The sequence below is a fragment of the Tursiops truncatus genome, chromosome X (genome assembly GCF_011762595.2).
Source record: "Tursiops truncatus isolate mTurTru1 chromosome X, mTurTru1.mat.Y, whole genome shotgun sequence".
Lineage (NCBI taxonomy): Eukaryota > Metazoa > Chordata > Mammalia > Artiodactyla > Delphinidae > Tursiops > Tursiops truncatus.
The window spans coordinates 80,895,077-80,919,466 of record NC_047055.1 but is presented as its reverse complement, the minus strand read 5'-3'; the positions used below and the strand labels follow the sequence as shown (position 1 = coordinate 80,919,466).

At 36.0% G+C, this 24,390-nt stretch overlaps 1 protein-coding gene across 1 annotated transcript in view; it reads left to right on the top strand.

Moving 5' to 3' along the window:
• Window positions 1-8,471, top strand: part of KLF8 (KLF transcription factor 8) — a 71,183-nt gene extending 62,712 nt beyond the window's left edge. The window contains exon 6 of the mRNA XM_073798812.1: window positions 2,156-8,471. Within this exon, the coding sequence (XP_073654913.1) occupies window positions 2,156-2,337 (182 nt within the window). The 3' untranslated portion in view covers window positions 2,338-8,471. The remainder of the gene's footprint in view (window positions 1-2,155) is intronic.
• Window positions 8,472-24,390: the final 15,919 nt, after the last annotated feature.

Sequence of the window (24,390 nt, the reverse complement as noted above, 5' to 3'; positions counted from 1 at the left end):
TGAAGGTCATGAGTTGAGTTGTACCACATGAAGTGCATTAGCACAAACAGGAGCCTGTTCAATGATAATAAAAGGTAACAGCTTTTGCAATAGGAAAAATTGGTCTCCTTGCTGAATTGTGTAATCTGTGTATTCTAGCAATGAGCTCTTATCACCACAGGGTGTCACTGCTTTACAAGTCAAATTTTCTTCATTTGATTGTAGAGAAGATAGAAGTAAGAGAAATTCTTGAGAGATTGCAACAAAATGTATAGCAGTGTTTGGAGGTGTGGAGATGGAATGGAATTATATAGACCAAACTGAAAAATCCCATTTACACACTAAACACCATCTACAGTCTCATTCTCCTTTCCACTGGTATTTTGCTGTGTAGTCTTCCAGATCTTTTCTCTTTGTTTGGGGGTTGTGTGTGTGTGTGAGAGGGAGAGAGAGAAAAACAGAGAGACAGACACAGAGACACAGAGGTAGAGAAGTTTAGAGAACATAAATGGGATCCTACTCTGTGTGTGTGTATGTGTGTGGTGCATAGCCATTCAGTAGCTTTTTCTTTTCATTTTATAACATTTCATTGGCCGTCTTTTGTTCTCACTACATCCAACTCTATCTCATTCTTCTTAGCAGCTAATGCAGCAATCTCTGTATATTGAAATGATCAGTAATTGGCATATTTAATCCTCAAAATAGTTGCCTTGGTATTTTCCACAACTGTGAGTCAGAGTGAATTCCATTCTGTTGCCCATTGTTTGAAAGCTGTACAGTTAATTAGTAAGCACTTAGGAGGATTGATAAGTGTTGAGCAGTAAGTTGAAAAACAGCATATGCAAACAAGATTGCCACCAGAATTTAGAACAACATAAAATAAAATGCTCTGGAGTATTTATAAGGAGAAGAGGAGAAAGAGCCAAAGTAAGAAAGACCATTAAAATACCAATACATTTTGTACAGGTTGGCTAAAACGTTCATTCAAGTTTTTCCATAAGATGTTACAGAAAAACCCAAACGAACTTTTTGGCCAACCCAATACCTACATTATCTCTTATTTATGATTATAAGATTAGACATGCTCATCATAGAAGATGGGAAGTAGAGAAGCACATTAAAAAGAAAACAATTGTTACCCTAACCCCATAATCTTAACTTAACCATAGTTAATATTTATTTTTTGCTCATACCGTCTTACCTTTTTACGTTTAAATTTTTATTATAAGATACAGCTACATGATTTTTAAAACATTCCAACAATACAGGAAGGTGAAAAGTAAAAATCCTCTTCTCACCTGATTCTCATCTTCTCTTCTCATTCTCATCCTCACTTTCCAGATATTCACTCACTGTTAATAATTTCTCTCATAATTTATATTTAAGTGTGTTGATATTGCCTTTATTCTGAGTATATAAATATGTGTTATGTGACATATACACCATTATGGGGTTATACTGTGTTAATGTTTTTTATATTACATTTTTTTCATATAGTTTTCTACCCAAAGCATACATATTCCATATATAACCCAGGTGTAACCTGGGGGTACTGAGCAAGCATGTAACTATTTCAAAAAGTTTGACTTGACACTTCTCCTCACCCCATTCCATGCCACTGAGTTTCTGATCTTTTACAGAAAAAGGCCTGTAGTCTTAACTGAAGACCCATTCCAGTGAACCACACATTCTTCCTGTGTGTATAGCTCTATTTTAGACTATTATTTTTGGGGAGCTATTAGAGGAGAAAATACAGTTACTACCGTGTGGTATAGTGGAAAATGTCAAAGATTTGGGTTTTGATCCCAGCTTTATCATTTATTGGCTGTGTTTAAAGGATAAAATGTTTCATACAACCTTGTGAGATATTTTTATCCCTCTTTAGAGATGAAAAAACAGAGATCCAGCCAGGGAGAAGTGACTTATTTAAGGTCACACAACTACTATGTACTAGAGCCAGGATTCAAGCAAAGGCCTGTTTGAGGCACAGCCTATGTGTTTTCCATTCAACCATCGTGGCTTCTCTTTGGGACTTCAGTAAAGGTGAAAGAGAACATGTCTTTAAAGTGATTGCTTAATTTTTTGACTTTATAAAAGGTTATGTACTCTGTTATCTTTTCGGGATCCAAACGTCTCTTATCTGACTCCCTTTGTTTTGTCATATTCCCTTTTTTAGGAGAGAAGCCTTATAAATGCACCTGGGATGGCTGCTCCTGGAAATTTGCTCGCTCAGATGAGCTAACCCGCCATTTCCGCAAGCACACAGGCATCAAGCCTTTCCGGTGCACAGACTGCAATCGTAGCTTTTCTCGCTCTGACCACCTGTCTCTGCACCGCCGGCGCCATGACACCATGTGAGCGGCACAGACTGCACTAGAAGAGCTGCACTGGTCTCTTTCTTGTGTGTGTGTGTGTGTGTGTGTGTGTGTGTGTGTGTGTGTGCGCGCGCGCGCGCGCAATGGGATCATGACCATCTTTTCCTCTTTGACTCAGCTTGCCTCTGGGATGGGATTGGAACAGTTCACTGAGCCAGGCTGACGAAACTGGAGGAAAATATAGCTGATCTTCCATAGGGACTCTTTATATTCTACGTTCATTTCTCCACTGACCAGTCCCCAGTTTTTTCAACCTCCGCATGGGTTGAATTCCAGTGCGGCACCCATGGTTGCCCCCCTCCCGTCCCTGTTATGAGATAGGACATTTTTCCTACAATAAGAAAACAGGAATCAAATTCAAGGCTGTGAACAAACATACGCTGCTTTTTGTTCTTATTTTCCTCTTGTTTTATAGAATTCTTATCATATTTCTGAATCAGTACATCAAAGTGGTTGGTAGTGTCCTAAATTGACTTTTTTCAAGTTCCTAGACAGAAGAGGGCATAACATTGTAGTTGGCTGGTAAGATTTACAGGGATTTGGGTCCTGAGTATAGGGCACATTCTCAGTGAATAAGCTGAGTCCCATACCAAGCTCCAAGGTTTTGTAAAGCCAATCCTATTTGTTCTTACAGTTTGGTTTTCAGACAGTGCTGGTGCTTCTTGCTTCTTTAGTCCATCAAAGGGAATGAAAGGATCTTTTTGTTCTTCTCCTTTTCCTCCTCTTCTTCCTCCTCCTCCTTCAGGATTAAAGATTTTGCTGCACAATTACATTCTTTGTTTTGTTAAATTTGAACCAAAATTCAAAGCACACATCGACGTGCCAGTAGGGTAAAAAGTGTTCCAGGAGAGTAAGTTGGGCAGTGACAGGAACAAGTAGACCCAGGATGATCCTGAAAACAAATAGAGGAGGACTTTTTATGGATAGGATATCAAAAGTGCTATAATCACAAGTCTCATTCAAATGGCAATCTGTTGAGACAATGTCTTGAGGGGCTACACTGTACTGTTTATTTTTCTGTTTACATAAAACAACTGTTATGTGCATATTGCATGATGAGAAATGACACACTGGGGCCATGTTATACAGAGGTGAGGGGTTGGAAGAAAAAAATGTGTTAAGTACATGGCATTATTAGCATGCATTCCTATGTTTCAAATGGAACTATAAGAGGCATTTAGTGAAAACTGACAAACAGAAAGCAATTTGATGTTCTGCAACTGCTATGAACATCTAAGCCATTTATTTTAGCCATTATAGCATGTTGCATAATATACACACTTGTTTACCCAATCAGTGTTTTATAATAGTCTCTGGGACATAAAACCCTCTGTTCCAGGCCCTGGACCTCAGATCTACCTCCACATGGCATATTTCCTCTCCTGGGGTCAGGGAGGGGAGGTTTGCATCACTTAATTGTGGACACAGCCTCTCTCCTGGAAAAGGTTGTCTTCATACGGTACCCCTTTTCCTTGGCAGATATTCAACAAGTCTCTCTTGAATACTTCAGGTCATTACTTCCCAAGGCCACCTAGTCTGACTAAATCATAGAATTCTAGCACCAAGAAGGGATCCTATTAGCTATCTAGTCCTACCCATCATTAATATTTTACAGATGAGACAAATACGGGTCAGATTCCTTCCCCAGATGTTTCCTTGAGGCCTTACAGACCTGCACACCCATTCTCCCAGGGATCACATTATTAAACCAAATTAAAGAAGAATTTACATGATTGGTTGCAGTATTTGTCCAAGTTTATATGTTAGGCTTCAGAAAAATTTAGACCACTCACAAAATCATTTACAGTTGACTAAATTGTAAGTAAAATGTGCTTGTGGTCATTGATATATAACATTAGGAACACAGTTTTTCTATTCTAACACTTTCTATAATATCTCAGGTTTGCTTTACCTCATTTCAAGTTACAGTGTCTTTTCAGACCATAAACCCTCATAAATTTAAGGACTACCTGTATTTTTCAAATTGATATGTAGATTTTTACTATTTTAGCCTTGTTATTTTGATATAAGTTTTACCCTGACTTTAAGTGTGCAAGTTCCACACTGTAGACTAATTGTTAAAGCACTAGGAAATATCTAGGGCCAATCTGTTAAAGGGGACTCCTATGCAGGTGTAAGACATGTTGTTAAAGGTGAATTGCCATCATACATAAGTTAAGCTTATAATTGAGTAGTTGATATGGTATTTCACAGTAGAGTCTAAGGGCTTACCCATTTTCTCCAGAGTTTGGATTTTAGACTCCTTTTCCAGAGTTCATAACTGACCTGTGCCCATCAGGATCTTTTGCATTGGAGCATATGATCTATTTATAAATAAAGACTATAAAACATAGTGTTGTACTAACTAGGATAATCAAATTAGAATTCCAAATATTGGTATCTCTAAGTCTTTATTCAAATTTTTTCCTGCAAAGTAATGAGGGACTTTGTTAATGCTTTATTAATTGTCTATGGTCAGGAAACAATTCTAACCCTATTTTCATTGCTCTCTTCCCTCCAAATAATGATAAAATCTTTACAAATTATTTCCATATTCTTTAAGAAATATATCAACATTCATTAAGAGTATTTCATGGAGCACAGGTACTCGAATACAGTATCATACTGTACCACACCAAAAGCACATGGAACTTTGCTAAATAGACAGTGAGATGGAAAATAATTGTCTCTCTTAGGTAGCATTTGGAATTAATTGAATTTGCTGTGCTCACACCAGCTAACCACCATTATGTGGACAGTTGCCTAGGGCATGGAAAATGGCCTTGATCGATAGGGTTGAATAATATCTTGGAATTTATTGCAGTGGAATTCCTCCATTTGTAGATGATTGGCAATTGAACATTACTATTGATAATTATGATTGGAAAATTCAGGAAAAACTATGAAGAATATGAACTGCTGAGTACATTAGGTGGAGTGCATTATAGGCAAGACAGAAAGGTTTGTGAGAATAAATTCTTAAATTCTTTTTAAATAAAGTTTTTATTTTAAAACAGTTTTAGATTTACAGAAAAATTCTGAAGATAGTACAGAGTTTCCCTATATCTCAAACCCAGTTTTCCCTATTACTAACATCTTTCATTAGATGTACATTTGTTGCAATTAATGAAGTAATGTTACATTATTATTAATTAAAGTCCAAACTTCATTCAGATTTTCTTAGTTTTTACCTAATATCCTTTTTCTTTTCCAGCATCCTGTTCAGGATACCACATCACATTTAGTAGTCATATATCCTTAGGCTTCTCTTGGTTGTGACAATTTCTCAGACTTTCCTTGTTTCCTATGACCTTGGCAGTTTCAAGGGGTCCCTCAATTAATATCTGTCTGATGTTTTTCTCATGATTAAACTGAGCTTATAGGTTTGGGGGAGGAAGACCACAGAGGTGAACTGCCATTTTCATCACATCATATTAACATGACTTATACCCTTGATGTTAATCTTGATCACCTGGCTGAGATAGTGTTTGTCAGGTTTCTCCTCTGTATTCCACCCCACCTTCCATAAGGTGGAAGGAAATCACTTCCATAAGGTGGAAGGAAACCCTTTGGAAGGAAATCACTATGTGCAGCCCACACTTAAGGAGTGGTTAGCTATGTACTACATGCCTGAGGGTGAGTATCTACATAAATTATTTGGAATTCTGTGTGGTAGAGTTGTCTTTTCTCCCTCATTTATTTATTTATGCAATCATTTTCTTGTATCAGTATGGACTTATGGATATTTATTTAGTACTTTGGGTTATAGTCCAATGCAACTTATTTTGTTACTCAAATTGTTCCAGCGTTGGTCGTTGGGCACTCTTTTGGGTTGATTTCCATGTTCTTTTGACAGACCCCCATCTTTTTTTTAGCACACCTTTATTTTCCAGCACTACAAGATGCTGCAAGCTCATCCTCTATATTTTTTTTGCTGAATCCTGTAATCAACCATTTCTTTAAGGAGTCCTGGTTTCTTTTAATGGAAAATTGTATTAGAAATGAAGATCTGGGCATTAGGTATGCTTGTTGCTACTTGTATTTTTGCTTCTAAGTCATCTCAGCTAACAGAGCAAGGAAATATATGTGTGTGCACTAACCCATGTATATCTATACATACATATCTACAAATATTTCTGTATGTAATCATCCATATCTTTATTAAGCTAAACATGAGTTCATACTGATGTCTCCTACTCCAATCCCTTACCACATGGATCATCTTATCCTAGCCTTTTGCCTTTGTTCACTCTAACCTTCCACTCCAACAGTGAGAAACCTGGCTCCCACACGTTGCCATCTACTTACTTACTTGTTCAGTTCCAGAGTACCTGTATAGTGGTATCTGAATTGTTAGCCTGTACACCTGTGGGAACACTTAGAACACAGTGCTTATGTACATGATAGTAACAGTTTTAGAACTCTAACAGCTCTTTGAAACAAAGTGATCTGCAAAATTCAGGAGTTAGAGATTTCGATGACCTGAGTTCCAGGAACTTGGGGTGTATCCTACCCTCAAAAGGTTTTCCGAGGAGCAAAACCATTGGGAATTGATCTAATCTTTAATAAGCCAAGGGAAATTATTGATCTTCCCTAGTGTGTTAATAGCTATATAGAAATAGGTATACTGAAGAAAGTAGCTGTGCCCAATTTAAAGAAACACTTAGCACTGTCTTTTCTCACTGGTAAATATGGCTCTCTGACAATAGAGGTGCTACCCTAAGTTACCTCTCCCATATTTTCCCATCTCTCACTTTATTGATCTTAGGCAAGTCACATCGCCTCTCTGTGCCTCAGTTAACCCATCTGTAAAATGGGGATCCAAATACCTACCTCACAGGATTGTTGTGAGGATTCTCATTAATGGATGTTGGCAAAAATTACAAGTGATCCTTAAATGAACAACAAAGTATTATGATTACCATTATGATGATAATTATAGTACTCTATATTTACCCTAGAAAAAGGAGAGGATTAGGCTTCCTGGATGATAAAGAGCTAAATTTGAGTAAGTAAAAAGATAATTGAAGAGTGGTCACTGGAAGCAATATTATCTCTTCTTCTCACTTTCCCTACATTCTCTTCATTGCTAACTATAAGATTCTCATCTGTTTTTATACTCAAAGCATATTAGGGTCTAAAGGAATAAGTAGGCAAAATCCATTGCTGTAAAAGCTGTATTCTTCCCCTTTCCTCACTCTGCCTGGACCACATTACATGTCACCCTGTCAGAAGCACAGAGGCAATCTCCCACAGCCCTTCAAACTTTGGCCAGTCCAGCATCACCAGTTACATTTTGTCTTTCCACACTTATTATATTCTGAACAGTATAGGTAGAAGGGAAGTGGGGTGGGGTGGTTGGGGTGGGAGTGGGACGGAAGAGAATAGAACTTATACTAGTGGCAGGATATTTCTTTGATTCTCAAATACTGGTTTTACCTCCCATTTCTTTTTCTGGTGGTGGGTTGGGGACAGGGGGAGAGACACTATTTTGTTTATTAAGAAACTCTCCTTCCTTTCCAGTAGATGTTTCCCAGGATCAGTATAAGTAGTTGTTTTGGACGTTATAACTATGTTGTATGCAGTGCTGTTTTCATTGTATTTCTGAATAAAAAGAGGAAGAGAATCCCTAGTGGTGTCCATCCTTGTTTTTTGACAGGAGAACACAGTGGGAAAACAGTGCCAGAAATTGACTGTTCATTTTTGTGTTGGGGAAAGGAGCCTGCAGTGAAATGATTGATTGTTTTTTGTCATTGTTTGTTTAAAGAAGTTATAGAACAGCATATTAAGCTTTAGTATTTATAACTCATGTCTCTGCCTTGTTATTTCAGTACTTTAGAGCAGCACCCTGTTTTTTCTCTATTTTATACTAGTTCTTGCTCCAGTGACATGGCTGTGAGACTAAGATTGTGAGCAATCTCTCATATTCAAGCCTGTTAGGTCCCTGGAGATACTCAAAAACTGCCTCAGTTAGCATGGTCACTTATAGATTACTACGTTCTCGTTCAATGGGACATTTCCTCTGTGGCATCCAGGCAGGGTGTATGTTTGGGAACTAAACAATCTTGTTACGTTTGATTATTGTACTTTTTATTAATAAAAAAATATTTGAAACTTCAGAATCCATGGCTGTTATCTTGAATTTGTCTTCATTTACGTTTCCACAACATTGCATGGCACCAGTAAATCGTTTTTGTTTTCCTTCCCTTAACTGGGTAAAGTTATGGTGAAACTACTTTATACTAGCATGGGGCAAGAAAGGAAGCTGGGCTGTCTTAAACACAATAATTTCTCTAAGTACATGAGGCCCTCTCCATTCTTGGAAATCTATTCAGCATGTCCCTGAATGGGACTGCATGGAGACTGTGCTCCTTTTGCATATTTCTTACAGAGAATCACCCTGTATGATACAGGCTCAGCTGGTAAGGTTTCCCTGCCTATCCCTGTTCCCTTCACCATCTTGTTTTTTCCTGAGAAGGAATTCAAGAGAGTAGGGTATTGGGACAGCTTTAAACTTCAAAGCTACCTCGGTACAAATACCACCCCTGGGTGGGGATCTGGGAAGCTGATTCTGCTTTGGGAAACTTCATCTCTCAGAGACATGCTGGGGAAAAAGGTAAAAGGGAGAAATACTGTGAGAGATTTAGACCAAGATCTAGAAGAACAGATTGAAGAGTAACTTTTCTTGGAGTTGACAGAAAGGGATTATTACTACAAATTATATAAAACAAGGAATCTCAAGCTTTATAAGTTTCCCCAAAATTTCTTTTTACTCATTTATTTATTCTGAGAGTCACTGTCATCCCTTTGGGTTAAAAGCATCATCAACTCGTTGCTACAAATACATTGACTGAAAAGCTACCAATAATCCAGGCTTTTTGCTGGTTCCTATGGACATGAATAAAACACAGCTGCTCTCAAGAAATTCACTCCTTAAGAGGGGATACCAGCATGAAAAAAAAAACACAGTAATCTCTTAAGTCTCATAATAGATATATGTTCCATATTACTGAAAATTAAAACCATTTAAACAGTAAAAATAACATAAAAAGTTAAGGTAGCCACATATAACACAAGATTTATGTCTAGTACATATAAAAATCATACAAATAATTTAAAAATGCAACATGAATAAAAAATTAACAATTCACAGATGGATTTTATATAGGCAATAAACCTATAAAAAGATGTTTGACCTCACTACTAATCATGGAAATTCAATTTAAAAATAACAAAATAATGTCATTTGCAGCAATATGAATGGACCTAGAGATTGTCATACTGAGTGAAGTAAGTTAGACAGAGAAAAACAAATATGATATTGCTTACATGTGGAATCTAAAAAAAAATAGGACAAATGAACTTATTTATAAACAGAAATAGAGTCACATATGTAGAAAACAAACATTGTTACCAGAGGGGAAAAGGCGGGAGGGATAAATTGGGAGATTGGGATTGACATATATACACACTACTATATATAAAATAGATAACTAATAAGGACCTACTGTATAGCACAGGGAACTCTTCTCAATACTCTGTAATGACCTATATGGGAAAATAATCTTAGAAAGGGTGTATATATGTATATGTATAACTGATTCACTTAGCTGTACAGCAGAAACTAATGCAATATTTTAAATAAACTATACTCCAATAAAAATTTAACAATAAATAATAAAAAGTAAAATGAGAACAATTTTCCACTCATTTGACTGGAAAATATTTACAAGTTTCATAAGAACAAGTGTTGGCAAAATATATGGAAATGGGTAATTATTATACACTACTGGCTGAAGATAAAAAATGGTAGTCATACTGGAGGGAACTTTTTCTTTGTTTATTGTTACCAAAAAGACCAAATACTCTATGTCCCTGGAATTTCACTTTTGAGTGTCTACAGAGAGGTTGGTGCATATACAATAAAGATGTTTATTTCAGCATTGATTATAATCATGAAAAAATATAAATAACCTAAACATCTATCAAAAGGGGAATGACAATAAACTATGGTATAAGTTATACTGTGGAACATAATGCAGCAGTCAATGGGAATGGGGTAGATCCATATTAACCTGTATGGAAAGATCTTCAAACAATATTGTTTTGGAAGGATCCAGACCAACCAGATTACTGTGCCTTTGTATTAAGAGAAATGAAGAACCTCGGCTTGAGGGTTTAAAATAAATCTGTAAGAATTCAGGAGGGAAGCATCTTGTAGGGCTGTCAGAGAATATGGTTAAAGGAACAGTGAACCCAAAGGCACTTCTCTTCTGAAATATGTTAAAAAAAATACACAGGAGTTACTTGGGACAGTTAATATGTATATTCATATTTGAACACCTACAATTACATTACCCTGATTCATTTATCAGATTAGCTACAGTCACTGGGCAGAGAGTGAGTGGGGATAGAAGAGAATGGGACCAGGTACATTTTTAGAAGAATGAGTAGGTCAGCAAGAGTTAAGGTGCATATCCTGGTGAAACCACAGCAAGTAACTATTGCATCTTGGACAAGGGATCATAAGAAGCCAGAATAGCTAAGAATGAGAGACCCAGAACACAGGCTTTTTGCACTTTTCAAGAGGTGAGGGGTGAAATGAGAACTGACCTGAAGGTTTGGCTCCTCATGCTGACTATCTGGATCTGTTGCTATCATCTTATTTGTAGATGGGATATTTTCCCTCAACATTTTCTTCAAATTATATTTTCTTTTCCCTTAACCCAGCTATATTCAGATAAAATTGACAAATAATATTGTGTAAGTTTAAGGTATACAATGTGGCGGTTTGATACACATATATTGTGAATTTTTTACCACAATAAGGTTACTTAACATGTCGTTCACCTAACATAATTACCATTTTGTTGTTGTTATAGTGAGAATATTAAAGTTCTACTCTCATAGCAACTCTCAAGTGTACAATACAGTATTGTTAACTATACTCACCATGCTATTTATTAGGTCCCCAGAATCTGTTCATCTTATAACTGAAAGTTTATAATCTTAGACCAACATCACTGTATTTTGCCCATGACTCAGGCCTTGGCAAACACAATTCTACTCTCTGTTTCTATGTGTTTGATGTTTTTAGATTTCACATAAAAGTAAGAATATAGAATATGTGTCTTTGACTTATTTCACTTAACAATATGGCTAAAAGGTCCATCCATGTTACTGAAAATGGCAGGATTTCCTTCTTGTTGATAGCTGAATAATATTCAACTATATATATATATATGTGTGTGTGTGTGTGTGTGTGTATATATATATATATATATATATATATATATATAACATTTTTATTATCCATTCATCTGTCGAAGGAAACTTAGGTTGTTTCTATGTCTTGGTTATTGTGAATAATGCTGAATTGAATATGGAAAAACACATACTTGTTCAAGAGAGTGAATTCACCTCTTTCAGAAATGGGATTGCTTCTACAGATTCAATGCAATCCCTATCAAATTACCAATGGCATTTTTTAGAGAACTAGAACAAAAAAAAATCTTAAAATTTGTATGGAGACACAAAAGACCCCGAATAGCCAAAGCAGTCTTGAGGGAAAAAAATGAAGCTGGAGGAATGAGAGTTCCTGATTCAGACTATACTACAAAGCTACAGTAATCAAGACAATATGGTACTGGCAAAAAAACAGAAATATAGATCAATGGAACAGGATAGAAAGCCAGAGACAAACCCACACACCTATAGTCAACTAATCTATTACAAAGGAGGCAAGGATATACAATGAAGAAAAGAGAGCCTCTTCAATAAGTGGTGCTGGGAAAACTGGACGGCTACATGTAAAAGAATGAAATTAGAACACTCCCTAACACCATATACAAAAATGAACTCAAAATGGATTAAAGACCTAAATGTAAGACCAGACACCAAAAAACTCTTAGAGGAAAACATAGGAAGAACACTCTTTGACATAAATTACAGCAAGATGTTTTTTGATCCACCTCCTAGAGTAATGGAAATAAAAACAAAAATAAACAAATGGGACCTAATGAAACTTAAAACTTTTGCAAAGCAAAAGAAACCACAAACGAGATGAAAAGACAACCCTCAGAACGGGAAAAAATATTTGCTAATGAATCAATGGACAAAGGATTAATCTCCAACATATATAAACCGTTCATGCAGCTCAATATTAAAAAAAAAACTAATCAAACAATAGGCAGAAGACCTAAATAGACATTTCTCCAAAGAGGACATACAGATGACCAAGAAGCACATGAAAAGCTGCTCAATGTCACTAATTATCAGAAAAATGCAAATCAAAACTACAGTGATGTATCACCTCACACCAGTTAGAATGGGCATCATCAGAAAATTTACAAACAACAAATTCTGGAGAGGGTGTGGAGAAAAGTGAATGCTCTTGCACTGTTGGTGGGAATGTAAATTGATACAGCCACTATGGAGAACAGTATGGAGGTTCCTTAAAAAACTAAAAATAGGATTACCATATGACCCAGCAATCCCACTACTGGGCATATACCCAGAAAAAATATATATTTCAAAAAGACATATGCAGCCCAATGTTCATTGCAGCACTATTTACAATAGCCAGGTCATGGAAGCAACCTAAATGCCCATCGACAGACAAATGGATAAAGAAGATGTGGTACATATATATGATGGAATATTACTCAACGATAAAATGGAATGAAATTGGGTCATTTGTAGAGACGTAGATGAATCTAGAAACTGTCATACAGAGTGAAGTAAGTCAGAAAGAGAAAAACAAATATCATATATTAACACATATATGTAGAACCTGGAAAAATGGTACAGATGAACTGGTTTGCAGGGCAGAAATTGAGACACAGATATAAAGAACAAACGTATGGACCCCAAGGGGAGAAAGTGGTGGTGGTGGTGGTGATGTGATGAATTGGGGGAATGGGATTGACATATATATACTAATAGGTATAAAATTGATAACTAATAAGAACCTGCTGTATAAAAAATAAATTAAATAAAATTCAAAAAGAAAAGAAGTGGGATTTCTGGATCATATGGTAATTCTATTTTAAATTTTTAAGAAAACTCCATATTGTTTTCCAGGAGGATATACCAATTTACATTCCCATCAATAGTGTACCATGGTTATGTTTTATCCACATCCACACCCGTGTTTGTTATCTCTTGACTTCTTGATAATAGCCACTCTAAGAGGTGAGAAGTGATCATGGTTAGATTTTCATTTCCCAGATGATTAGTGATGTTGAGCACATTTTTACATACTTGTTGGCCACTTGTATGTTTCTTTGGTAAAATGTCTACTCAAGTCCTCTGCCAACCTTTAACTGGATTTTTGTTTGTTTTTGCTATTCACATTGTAGGATTATTTTTTCTGTTTCTGTGAAAAAATGACATTGGAATTTTGATAGGGATTACATAGATTCTATAGATGTTTCAGGTGGTACAGACAGTTTAACAATATTAATTATTCTGATCCATGTGCACAGAATAACTTTCTATACGTTTGTGTTTTCTTCAATGTATTTCATCAAAATTTTGTAGTTGTCATTGTACAGATCTTTCACGTCCTTTGTTAAATTTATTCCCAAGTATTTTATTATTTTCAGTGCTATTCTAAATAGATGTTTAAATTTTTTTCAGCTATTTCACTGTTAATGTATAAAAACACAATTGATTTCTGCATGTTGATTTCATATACTGCAACTGTATTGAATTCATTGATTAGTTCCAACAGTTTTTTGTTACGTCTTAAGAATATTCTATATATCATATCATCTTCAACAATTTTACTTCTTCCTTTCCAATTTAGATAATTTTTATTTATTTATCTTGACTGAATTGCTCTAGATAGGACTTCCTGTAATATGTTGAATAGAAGCAGGGATAGTGGGCACCCTTTTCTTGTTTCTCATCATGGAGGAAACCTTTCAACATTTCACTGTTGAGTATACTGTTATCTGTGGCTTTGTCAGATATGGCCTTTATGATTTTGAGGTATATTCTTTCTATACCCAATTTGTTGAGGGATTTATCACGAAAGGATCTTGTACTTTGTCAAAATCTTTTTCTGCACTCATTGAGATGAACATATTTTTGTCTTTCATATAAATTAATGTGGTGTATCATATCTGTTGATTTTTGTATATTGAGCAAATAATTGCATCTCTATAAAGCACACTTTTTCATAATGTAAGATCCTTATGATAAGGTATTGAATTTTGTTTGCCAGTATTTCATTGATAGTTTTGTATATAATTTAACCAGAGATATTGTTTTCTTGTAATATCCTTATATGACCATGGTATCATTGTAGTGCTGGGCTTGTAAAATGAGTTTGAGACTGTTCCTTCCTCTTATATTTTTTGGAAGAGTTTGAAAAGGGTTGACATTAATTCTTATTTAGGTGATTGGTAAAATTTACCCATGAAGCCATCTGGTCCTGGGCTTTTCTTTGTTGGGAAGATTTTGATTACTGATTCAATATCCTTAACTTGTTATTGCTGTGTTTAGATTTCCTACTTCTTCATGATTCACAATTGGTAGGTTGTATGTTTCTCAGGATTTATCCATTTATTCTAATTTGTCCAATTTGTTGGCATATAATTGGTCATAGTGGTCTCATTATCCTTTTATTTATTTTTTTAGTATGCTCAAATTTTTTCTTTCCTTTATTCTTTCCTAGCTTTCTATCTTTCTTTCCTTTGTTCTTTCCATCCTTCCTTCTTTTGTTCCATTCTTCCTTCCTTTCTATAATTTTTTCTTTCCTTCCCTCTTTTTCTTTATTGAGATATAATTGGCATACAGAACTGTATAAGTTTAAGACATACAGCATAATGCAGTTGACTTAAATGTATTGTGAAATTATTTCCAAAAAAATTAGTTAAATCCATTATCATATATAGATAGAAAAAAGAAAAAAAAGGTTTTTTCTTCTTATAATGAGACCTCTTAGGATCAACACCCTTAAAAATTTTCAAATGTACCACACAGCACTATTACCTACAGTCATTATGTTGTACATTATATCCCTAGTATTATCTTATAAGTGGATATTTGTTTGTTTCGACTGCCTTCATCCAATTCCCCCACACCTTAGGCCCCAACTCTGGTAAACTGGAAACCGCAAATCTGATCTCTTTTTCTGTGAGCTTGATTTCTCATTCCAGGGGAATTCCCTGGTTGTACTGTGTTTAGGACTCCGTGCTTTCACTGACAAGGGCATGGGTTCAATACCTGGTCGGGAAACTAAAATCCCACAAGCTGTGCCAAGCGGCCAAAAATAAAATAAATAGTGTTAAAAAAAAAAGGTTCCATATATAAGTGAGATAATAGAGTATTTGTCTTTCTGTGTCTGACTTATTTCACTTAACATAGTGCCCTCAAGTTCCATCTATGTTATTGCAAATAGCAGAATTTCCTTCTTTTATTTAAGTAAAGTTGATTTACAATATTATATTAGTATCAAGTGTACAACAGAGAAGAATTTCCTTTATAATAGCATTCTCTTATAATTGAAAAGATGCTCAACAATGCTAATTACTAGAGAAATGCGAATCAAAAAAAGAGATATCACCTCACATCTGTCAGAATGACTATCATCAAAAAGTCTACAAATAACAAATATTGGAGAGGATGTGGAGAAAACTGAACCCTCATGCACTCTTGGTAGGAATGTAAATTGGTGCAACCATTGTGGAAAACAGTATGGAGGTTTCTCAAAAAACTAAAAATAGAACTACCATAGGACCCAGCAGTTCTACTTCTGGGTATATATCCAAAAAAACAAAAACACTAATTTGAAAAGATACATGCATGCCAATGTTTATAGCAACACTATTTAAAATAACAAAGACATGAAATCAACTCAAGTGCCCAATGACCCAGGCCACTAGTGAGTAGCACCAGCACTGAAGCACCCTGGTCCTGTACTCAGCCATGCCAGGATATAGCCCCACTCACCAATGGGTAGACACCAGCCCCTGAACACTTGTGCTTCACAGCCAGCTTCCCTGGGAGCCAGCCATCCCCACAAGTGGGTCAGACCAGCCCTAAGTCCCAAAATACACCACACCTAGCAGCCCCAGGACCCAGCTCTGCCAACAGGTAGGTTAGGACCAGTCCTGGAACTCTTAAGGTCCTGGCCCCACTCACTAGTGGACAGGCACCAGCCCCAGGAACCCCCATGTGTCACACTGAACCATGCCAGGACATGGTCCAACCCATGAGTGGCCCAGAGCCAGACTCAGGAATACTAAGGGTGCAGATTCAACCTTGCCAGGATGCAGCCTTGTCCACCAGCAACTAACAGCCTCCACAAGAGACAAGGCCTGGCAGCCAACAGGCCAAGGAACAGCCCCACCTACAAGCATTCCCACAGTAGTCAGCCCCTCCACAACAGAAGGGCCAACTCAGCCAACATAGGGGACATGCCAAGATCATATAGCTCTGGTCACATGTGGAGAATGTGCTTCTGGGCCCCATAGGACCTCTCTTACATAATGCCACTTCTCTAAGATTGGGAAATGTAACTGACCTACAAATACATACAAATAAACACAGAAAATTAAGCAAGATGAGATGACAAAGGAATGTGTTCCAAGTGAGTTAGTAAGATAAAACACCAGAAGAAGAACTAAGAAAACAGGAGATAAGGAATCTACCTGATAAAGAGTTCAAGATAATGATCATTAAGATGGTCAGTGAACTTGGGAGAAAAATGGATGAGCACAGTGGGAAGTTTAACAAAGAGTTAGAATATATGAAGAAGAACAAAACAGCTGAAGAATACAATAACTGAAATTTAAAATTCACTAGAAGAAATCAACAGTAGATTAGAAGTTACAGAGCAATGGACCAGCAAACGGGAAGACTGAGTGGTGGAAATAACCCAAACTTTACAGCTAAAAAAAAAAAAGGATTAAAAAATGAGAAAAGTTTAAGAGACCTATGGGACAACGTTAAACATACTAACAAACATCTGCTTTATAGGGATCCCAGGAGGAGAAGAAAGAGAGAAAGAGGAAGAAAACCTAGTTGAAGAAATAATAGCTAAAAATTTCCCTAAGCTGGGAAAAGAAACAGATATCCAAGTCCAAGAAGCACAGAGAGTCTCAAAAATGATCAACACAAAGAAGGCCACAGAAAAACACATTGTAATTAAAATAGCAAAATTAAAGATAAAGAGAAAATACTAAAAGCATCAAGGGTAAAGCAACTAGTTACAAGAAGGAAACATTTAGACTGTCAGCTGACTTTTCAGCAGAAAATTTACAAGACAGATTAGAGTGGCACAATACATTAGACAGAATGAAAGGAAAAAACCTACAAACAAGAATACACTACATGGCAAGGCTATCATTCAAATTTGAAAGCGAGATAAAGAGTGTTACAGACAAGCAAAAACTAAAAGAGATCAGCACCACTAAACTGGCTTTATAAAAAAAAAATGTTAAAGGGACTTCTCTAAGTGGAGAAGAAAAGATCACAGGTAGAAATATAAAAATTACAAAAGGAAAAACCTCACTGATACAGGCAAATATATAGTAAATATATAAAGCTAGGAGGAATGTTAAAATACAAAAGTAGTAAAAGCAGGGAGTTCCCTGGTGGCCTAGTGTTTAGGATTCCAGGCTTTCATTGCCAGGGCCCAGGTTCAATCCCTCATTGGGGAACTGAGATCACCCAAGCCACATGACACAGTCAAAAACAAACAAACAAACATAAACAGAAACATGATTCTCAAAAGCATCTATAACCACAATAAGTAGTTAATGGATATTTAAGGGATACACAAAACAAAAAGAATTAAAATGAAATATCAAAGACATAAAAGTGGGAATAAAAAGTCAGGGCTGTTAGAATGGATTTGACTTCATACATCATCAATTTAAAATAATCATATATATATTATTTACTATATATAAACTGCAGGGTAACAACAAACAAAAAAAATTATAATTTATACACAAATAAAAAAGAGAAAGGAATCCAAACATAACACTAGTGGTATTCATCAAATCACAAGGGAAGAGAGAAAAAGAAAAGAAAGGAACAAAAAGAACTACTAAACAACACGCAAACAATTAAAATGACAACAAATACATACCAGATAATGATTACTTTAAATGTAAGTGGACTAAATGCTCTGATCAAAAACACAGAGTGACAGAAAGGATTCAAAACAAGACCTACATATATGCTGTCTTAAAAAGACTCACTTCAGATCTGAAGACAAGTACAGACTAAAAGTGAGGGGATGGGAAAAGTATTTCATGCAAATGGAAATAAAAAGAAAGCTGGAATAGTAATACTGATATCAGAAAAAATAGACCCTTCAACAAAGACTGTAACAAGTGACAAAGAAGGATATTAAATAATGGTCAATGGTTTGATTCAACAAGAAGATATAACAATTGTAAATATATATGCACCCAAAATGAAGCACCTAAATACATAAATCAAATTATAAAAATATAGAGAAATTGACAGTAACACAATAATAGTGGAGAATTTTCACACCCCAATTATATCTGGACAGATCATCCAGACAGAAAATCAATAAGGAAAAACTGGCCTTAAAATGACACATTAGACCAGATGGACTTTATATATAGAGAGAGAACAGTGTATCCAAAAGCAGAAAAATCCATATTCTTTTTTTATTTTTTTATTTTTTGCGGTACATGGGCCTCTCACTGTTGTGGCCTCTCCCATTGTGAAGCACAGGCTCTGGACGTGCAGGCTCAGTGGCCATGGCTCACAGGCCCAGCTGCTCCATGGCATGTGGGATCTTCCCGGACTGGGGCATGAACCCGTGTCCCCTGCATTGCAGGTGGACTCTCAACCACTGCACAACCAGGGAATCCCCATATTCTTTTCAAGTGCACATGGAACACTCTCCAGGATCATATGTTAGGACACAAAATAAGTCTCAAAGCTAAGAAGATTGAAATCATATCAAGTACCTTTTCCAACCACAATGATAGGAGACTAGAAATCAACTATAAGAAAAAAACTGCAAAAATACAAAAAAGCTGAACAATATGCTACTAAACAGCCAACAGGTCACTGAAGAAATGGAAGAGAAAATAAAAAATTATATGGAGACACATAAAAATGGAACTACAATGATTAAAAATCTATGGGGCATAACTAAGGCAATTCTAAGATGTTTATAGTGATACAAGTCTACCTCAGCAAACAAGAATGTACTCAAAAGAGCAACATAACATTATGCTTAAAGAAACTAGAAAAAGAACAAACAAAACCCAAAATTTGTAGAAGATATAATAAATATCAAAGCAGAAATAAATAAAATAGGGACTAAAAAAAATAGAAAATATCTGCAAAACTAAGAGCTGGTTATCTGAAAAGATAAACAAATTGATAAACTTTAGTCAGATTCATCAAGAAAATAAAAGAGGTTACATATAAATAAAATCACAAATGAAAAAGGATAAGGTACAACCAACCCAATAGAAATACAAATGATCATAAGCAATTACTAAGAACAAGTATATGCCAGTAATATGGTCAACCTAAGAAAAATGGATAAATTCCTGGAAATGTACACTCTCCCAAGAATGAATCAAGAAGAAATGGAAAGTATGAACAAAAGAATTACAAGTAAAGAAATTGAATCAATAATTTAAAAAAAGACTCCCAAACAAGCAAAAGTCTAGGAACAGACAATGTCACAGGTTAAATCTACTAAACATTGAAGGAAGAATTAACACCTATCCTTCTCAAACTATACCAAAAATTTGAAGAAATAGCCCTTCAGAACTCATTCTGTGAGGTCAGCATGACCTGATATCAAAATGAGAGAAAGATACCACACTCACAAAATAAATCACAGGATTACATCACTGATGAACATAGATGCAACACTCCTCAACAAAATATTGGCAAACAGAATTCAACAGTACACTTAAAGGATTTTAAACTGTAATCAAGAGAGATTTATCCTAGGGATGTGAGAATGATTGCATATCCAAAATCAGTCAATAATGATACACCACATTAACAAATTGAAAAATAAAAGTCAAATGATAAGCTCAGTAATTATCATTGTTGAATTTATAAAATTCAATACCCATTAATGATAAAAATCTCTCAACAAATGGGTATAGAGGAAACATACATCAACATAATAAAGAACATATATGACAAACATACAGCCAACATCATACTCAATGGTGAAAAGCTGAAAGCATGTTGTTGAAGATCAGGAAAAAGATAAGGATGCCCAATCTCACCAGTTTTATTCAACTTAGTATTGGAAGCTCTAGCTACAGAAATCAGACAAGAAAAACAAATCCAAAGTGGAAAAAAGAAGTAAAACAGTCACTGTTTTCCAATGACATGATACTACATATAGAAAATCTTAAAGACACCACCAAAAACCTATTAGAAATCATCATTGAATTCAGGAAAGTTGCAGGATACAAAATTAATATACAGAAATCTCTTGTGTTTCTATACTAACAATGACCTAACAGAAGAAGAAATTGAGAAAACAATCTCATTTATATTCACATCAAAAATAAAAAAAATGTTGAGGAACAAATCTAATGAGGTAAAAGACCTGCACTCGGAAAACTGTAAGACATTGATCAATAAAAAAATATAAGACACAAATGAATGGAAAGATATACCATGCTCACAGATTAGAAAAATAATATTGTTAAAATAACCTTACTTAGGAGAGATCAAGATGGCAGAGTAGAAGACGTGGAGCTCACTTTCCACTACAAACATATCAAAAATACATCTACATGTGGAACATTTCTCACTGAAAACTAACTGGAAACTGTCAAAAGTACTCCTGTACAACCAAGGCTGTAAGAAAGATACAAACATAATCAGGTAGGATGGGAAGAAAAGCATTGAGTTGGGACCTGTGCCCCTGGGAAGGGACTCAGAGGAGAAAGGAGACCACACAAGTGGACACTCATTCTGGGGAGTGAGTGGGTCAAGCCACAGACTGGGGGGTCCCAGTCCTGGGGTCCTAAATGTAGGACACAAGACCCCTTGTCTACTTGGAGAATCACTGGGAAAAAGAAAACGGCTGGAGAAGCCTAGACTCCACTCATGAGGGTTGTTTGGGTTCTGGCTTGTCTCCAGGCAGGGCAGTGAGTGGTCTTCCCTAGGGAATTCCACATTGCTTTGCTCCCCATGCCCCAGCTCCACTCACTACATGCCACAGCTTGGCACTGGACCTAGGGCAGCCAGAACTTGGGAATATTCTTGACCTAGGGATGTAGAAATGGCCCAGGGGCCTGGTGCATAGCCCAGGTGGAGAGGCGATGGCTCCTGTTGGCACCTACTCAAGCAACACCCCAGAAGCAGTCCAGACTTCTTATGGCAGTGAGGATACCAGAATTTCCCTGACCATCTCACTACATGCCTGAGCACTAGCCAATCAAATGCTCCAACCGTACTCACTCCACACCACTGCTAGCATTACATCTGGGGCAGCCATGAAAGGGAAAATATGTAACCATGGGCTGCAACTGAGTGGAGCTGCAGACCCCTACAGAGTCAAAGCATTGGACCTCAGTAGGTACCTGAACCACACTTGCTTCAGCACTCCCCTCCTTTGGGGCAAAGTTTCCAGTGCAAGGAGAAGGAAAAACACTCAATTAAACATAAAAGAGTCAGCTCGAGCCTGACTCCAGGGCTTCTGCTCCAGCAACTTGGGAGCAGACACAATCCCTGACAGGGCATTGATGGCCAATGAGCAGAGAGGAAGACCTTCCCCACCTCCTAAGCAGGCTCTAGCTCCTCCATTATCAACCACACCCCATGCCAAGGTGATAGCTGCTAGCACACCCTGAGGAAAGATGTGACTGTCATTCAGGTCAAATCCAGCCTTCTGACCAAAGGTTTTGGACACACACACCCTACCTGGGGTAGTCCCACATAAGAACACCACTTCAAGAGCACAATAGGTAACTGTTTAATGTAAATTCATATAGACAGAGAAAGTTAAGTAACATGAAAAGACAGAGGAACTACTCTCAATTGAAAGAGCAAGAGAAAAACCCTGAAAAAATTAATAAACAGAAATTGACAATATACCAGATAAAGAATTCAAAACATTTGTAATAAAAAATGCTAGGTTTACTAATAAGGGGTTAATTTCCAAAATATAAAAGCAGCTCGGATGACTCAATATCAGAAAACAAACAAATAAACAAACAAAATAAAAGAACACAATCAAAAAATAAGAAGGAGACCTAAATAGACACTTCCTCAAAGAAGACACACAGATGGCCAACAGGCACATGAAAAAATGCTCAACATCGCTAATTATTAAAGGAATGCAAATCAAAACCAAAATGAGGTACCACCTCACACCAGTCAGGATGGATATTATCAAAATATCTACAAATAATCAATGCTGGAGAAGTTGTGGAGAAAAGGGAACCCTCCTACACTGTCTTGTGGGAATGTAAATTGGTGTAACCACCATGAGAAAGAGTATGGAGGTTCCTTTAAAAACAAAAATATACCTGCTATATCATCCAATAATCCTACTCCTGGGCATGTATCTGGAAAAGACAAAAACTCTAATTTGAAAAGATGCATGCACCCTCATATTCAGAAGAGCCTATTTACAATAGCTAAGACATGGAAGCAACATAAGTGTCCATAAACAGATGAATGGCTTAAGATATATATAGCTATAGCTACAACTATACATAGCTATGGACCAGTATAACTATATTTGCTGTCATTTGCAGTAACATGGATGGACCTAGAGAATATTATACTTACTGAAGTAAGTCAGACAGAGAAAGACAAATATTATATCACTTATATGTGGAACCTCAAAAATAATACAAATGAATCTATTTACAAAACAGAAACAGACTCACAGGCATAGAAAACAAATTTATGGTTACCAAAGGGGAAAGGGAGAGGGGAGGGATAAATTAGGAGTATGGGATTAACAGATACACACTACTACATATAATATAGATAAGCAATAAGAATTTACTATATAACACAAGGAACACTATTCAGTATCGTGTAACAACTACTAAGGAAAATAATCAGAAATTATATATATATGTGTGTGTGTGTATGTGTGTGTGTGTGTGTGTGTGTGTGTATCTGAATCACTTTGCTGTACACCTGAAACAACCACAATATTGTAAACCAATTATACTTCAATAAAAAATAAATACAAATTTAAAACTTTTTAAATGTTAACTGAATTAGGGAAGTGAATTCATCTAAACACATATATTTTTAACAAGAAAAAAGAAAATAAAAAAGTACTCAATCAAAAATAGATAATTCAATATCTGATATTAAAAAAAATACACCAGAAGGGAGTGGCATAATATATTCAAAGTGCTGAAATGAAAAACCTGCAAACCATGATACACAGCAACATTATCATTTAGAATAGAAATAAAGAACTTCTCAAATGAGCAAAAACTAAATAATTCAGCAATACTAAACCTACACTCAAAACAATGTTTAACAGTATTCTCTAAATGGAAAATAAGTAAGGATCTATAGGAATAAGAAAAGCCCACTAGGAAAGGAAAATGTATAGTAAGAATTTAAGCTCACTTAAACACAAGCACATAGATTAATAGATAAAAAATTGTAAAATCAATTATAACTACAATGAATGGTAAATGGATAAGCACAAAGGTGTAAAATATGACATCAAAAACACAAAATGGGTGGGAGAGGAGTAAAAAAGTTGAAGATATTGTGTTTGAACTTAAGTGACTATCAGTTTAAATCAAGTAGATATAATGATGGGTGAACATATATGAACCCCATGGTACCCACTAATCAAAAACCTACAATAGATACGAGACAGAGAGAGAGAGAGAGAGAGAGAGAGAGAGAGAGAGAGAGAGATTCAAGCATACTACTAAAGAAAATTATCAAACCACAGTGGTAGAACCAAGAACAGGAAGAAATGAAGAGAGAACTACAAAAACAACTGAAACACAAGTAGTGAAACAGGAATAAGTACACACCTATCAATAATTACTTTAAATATCAA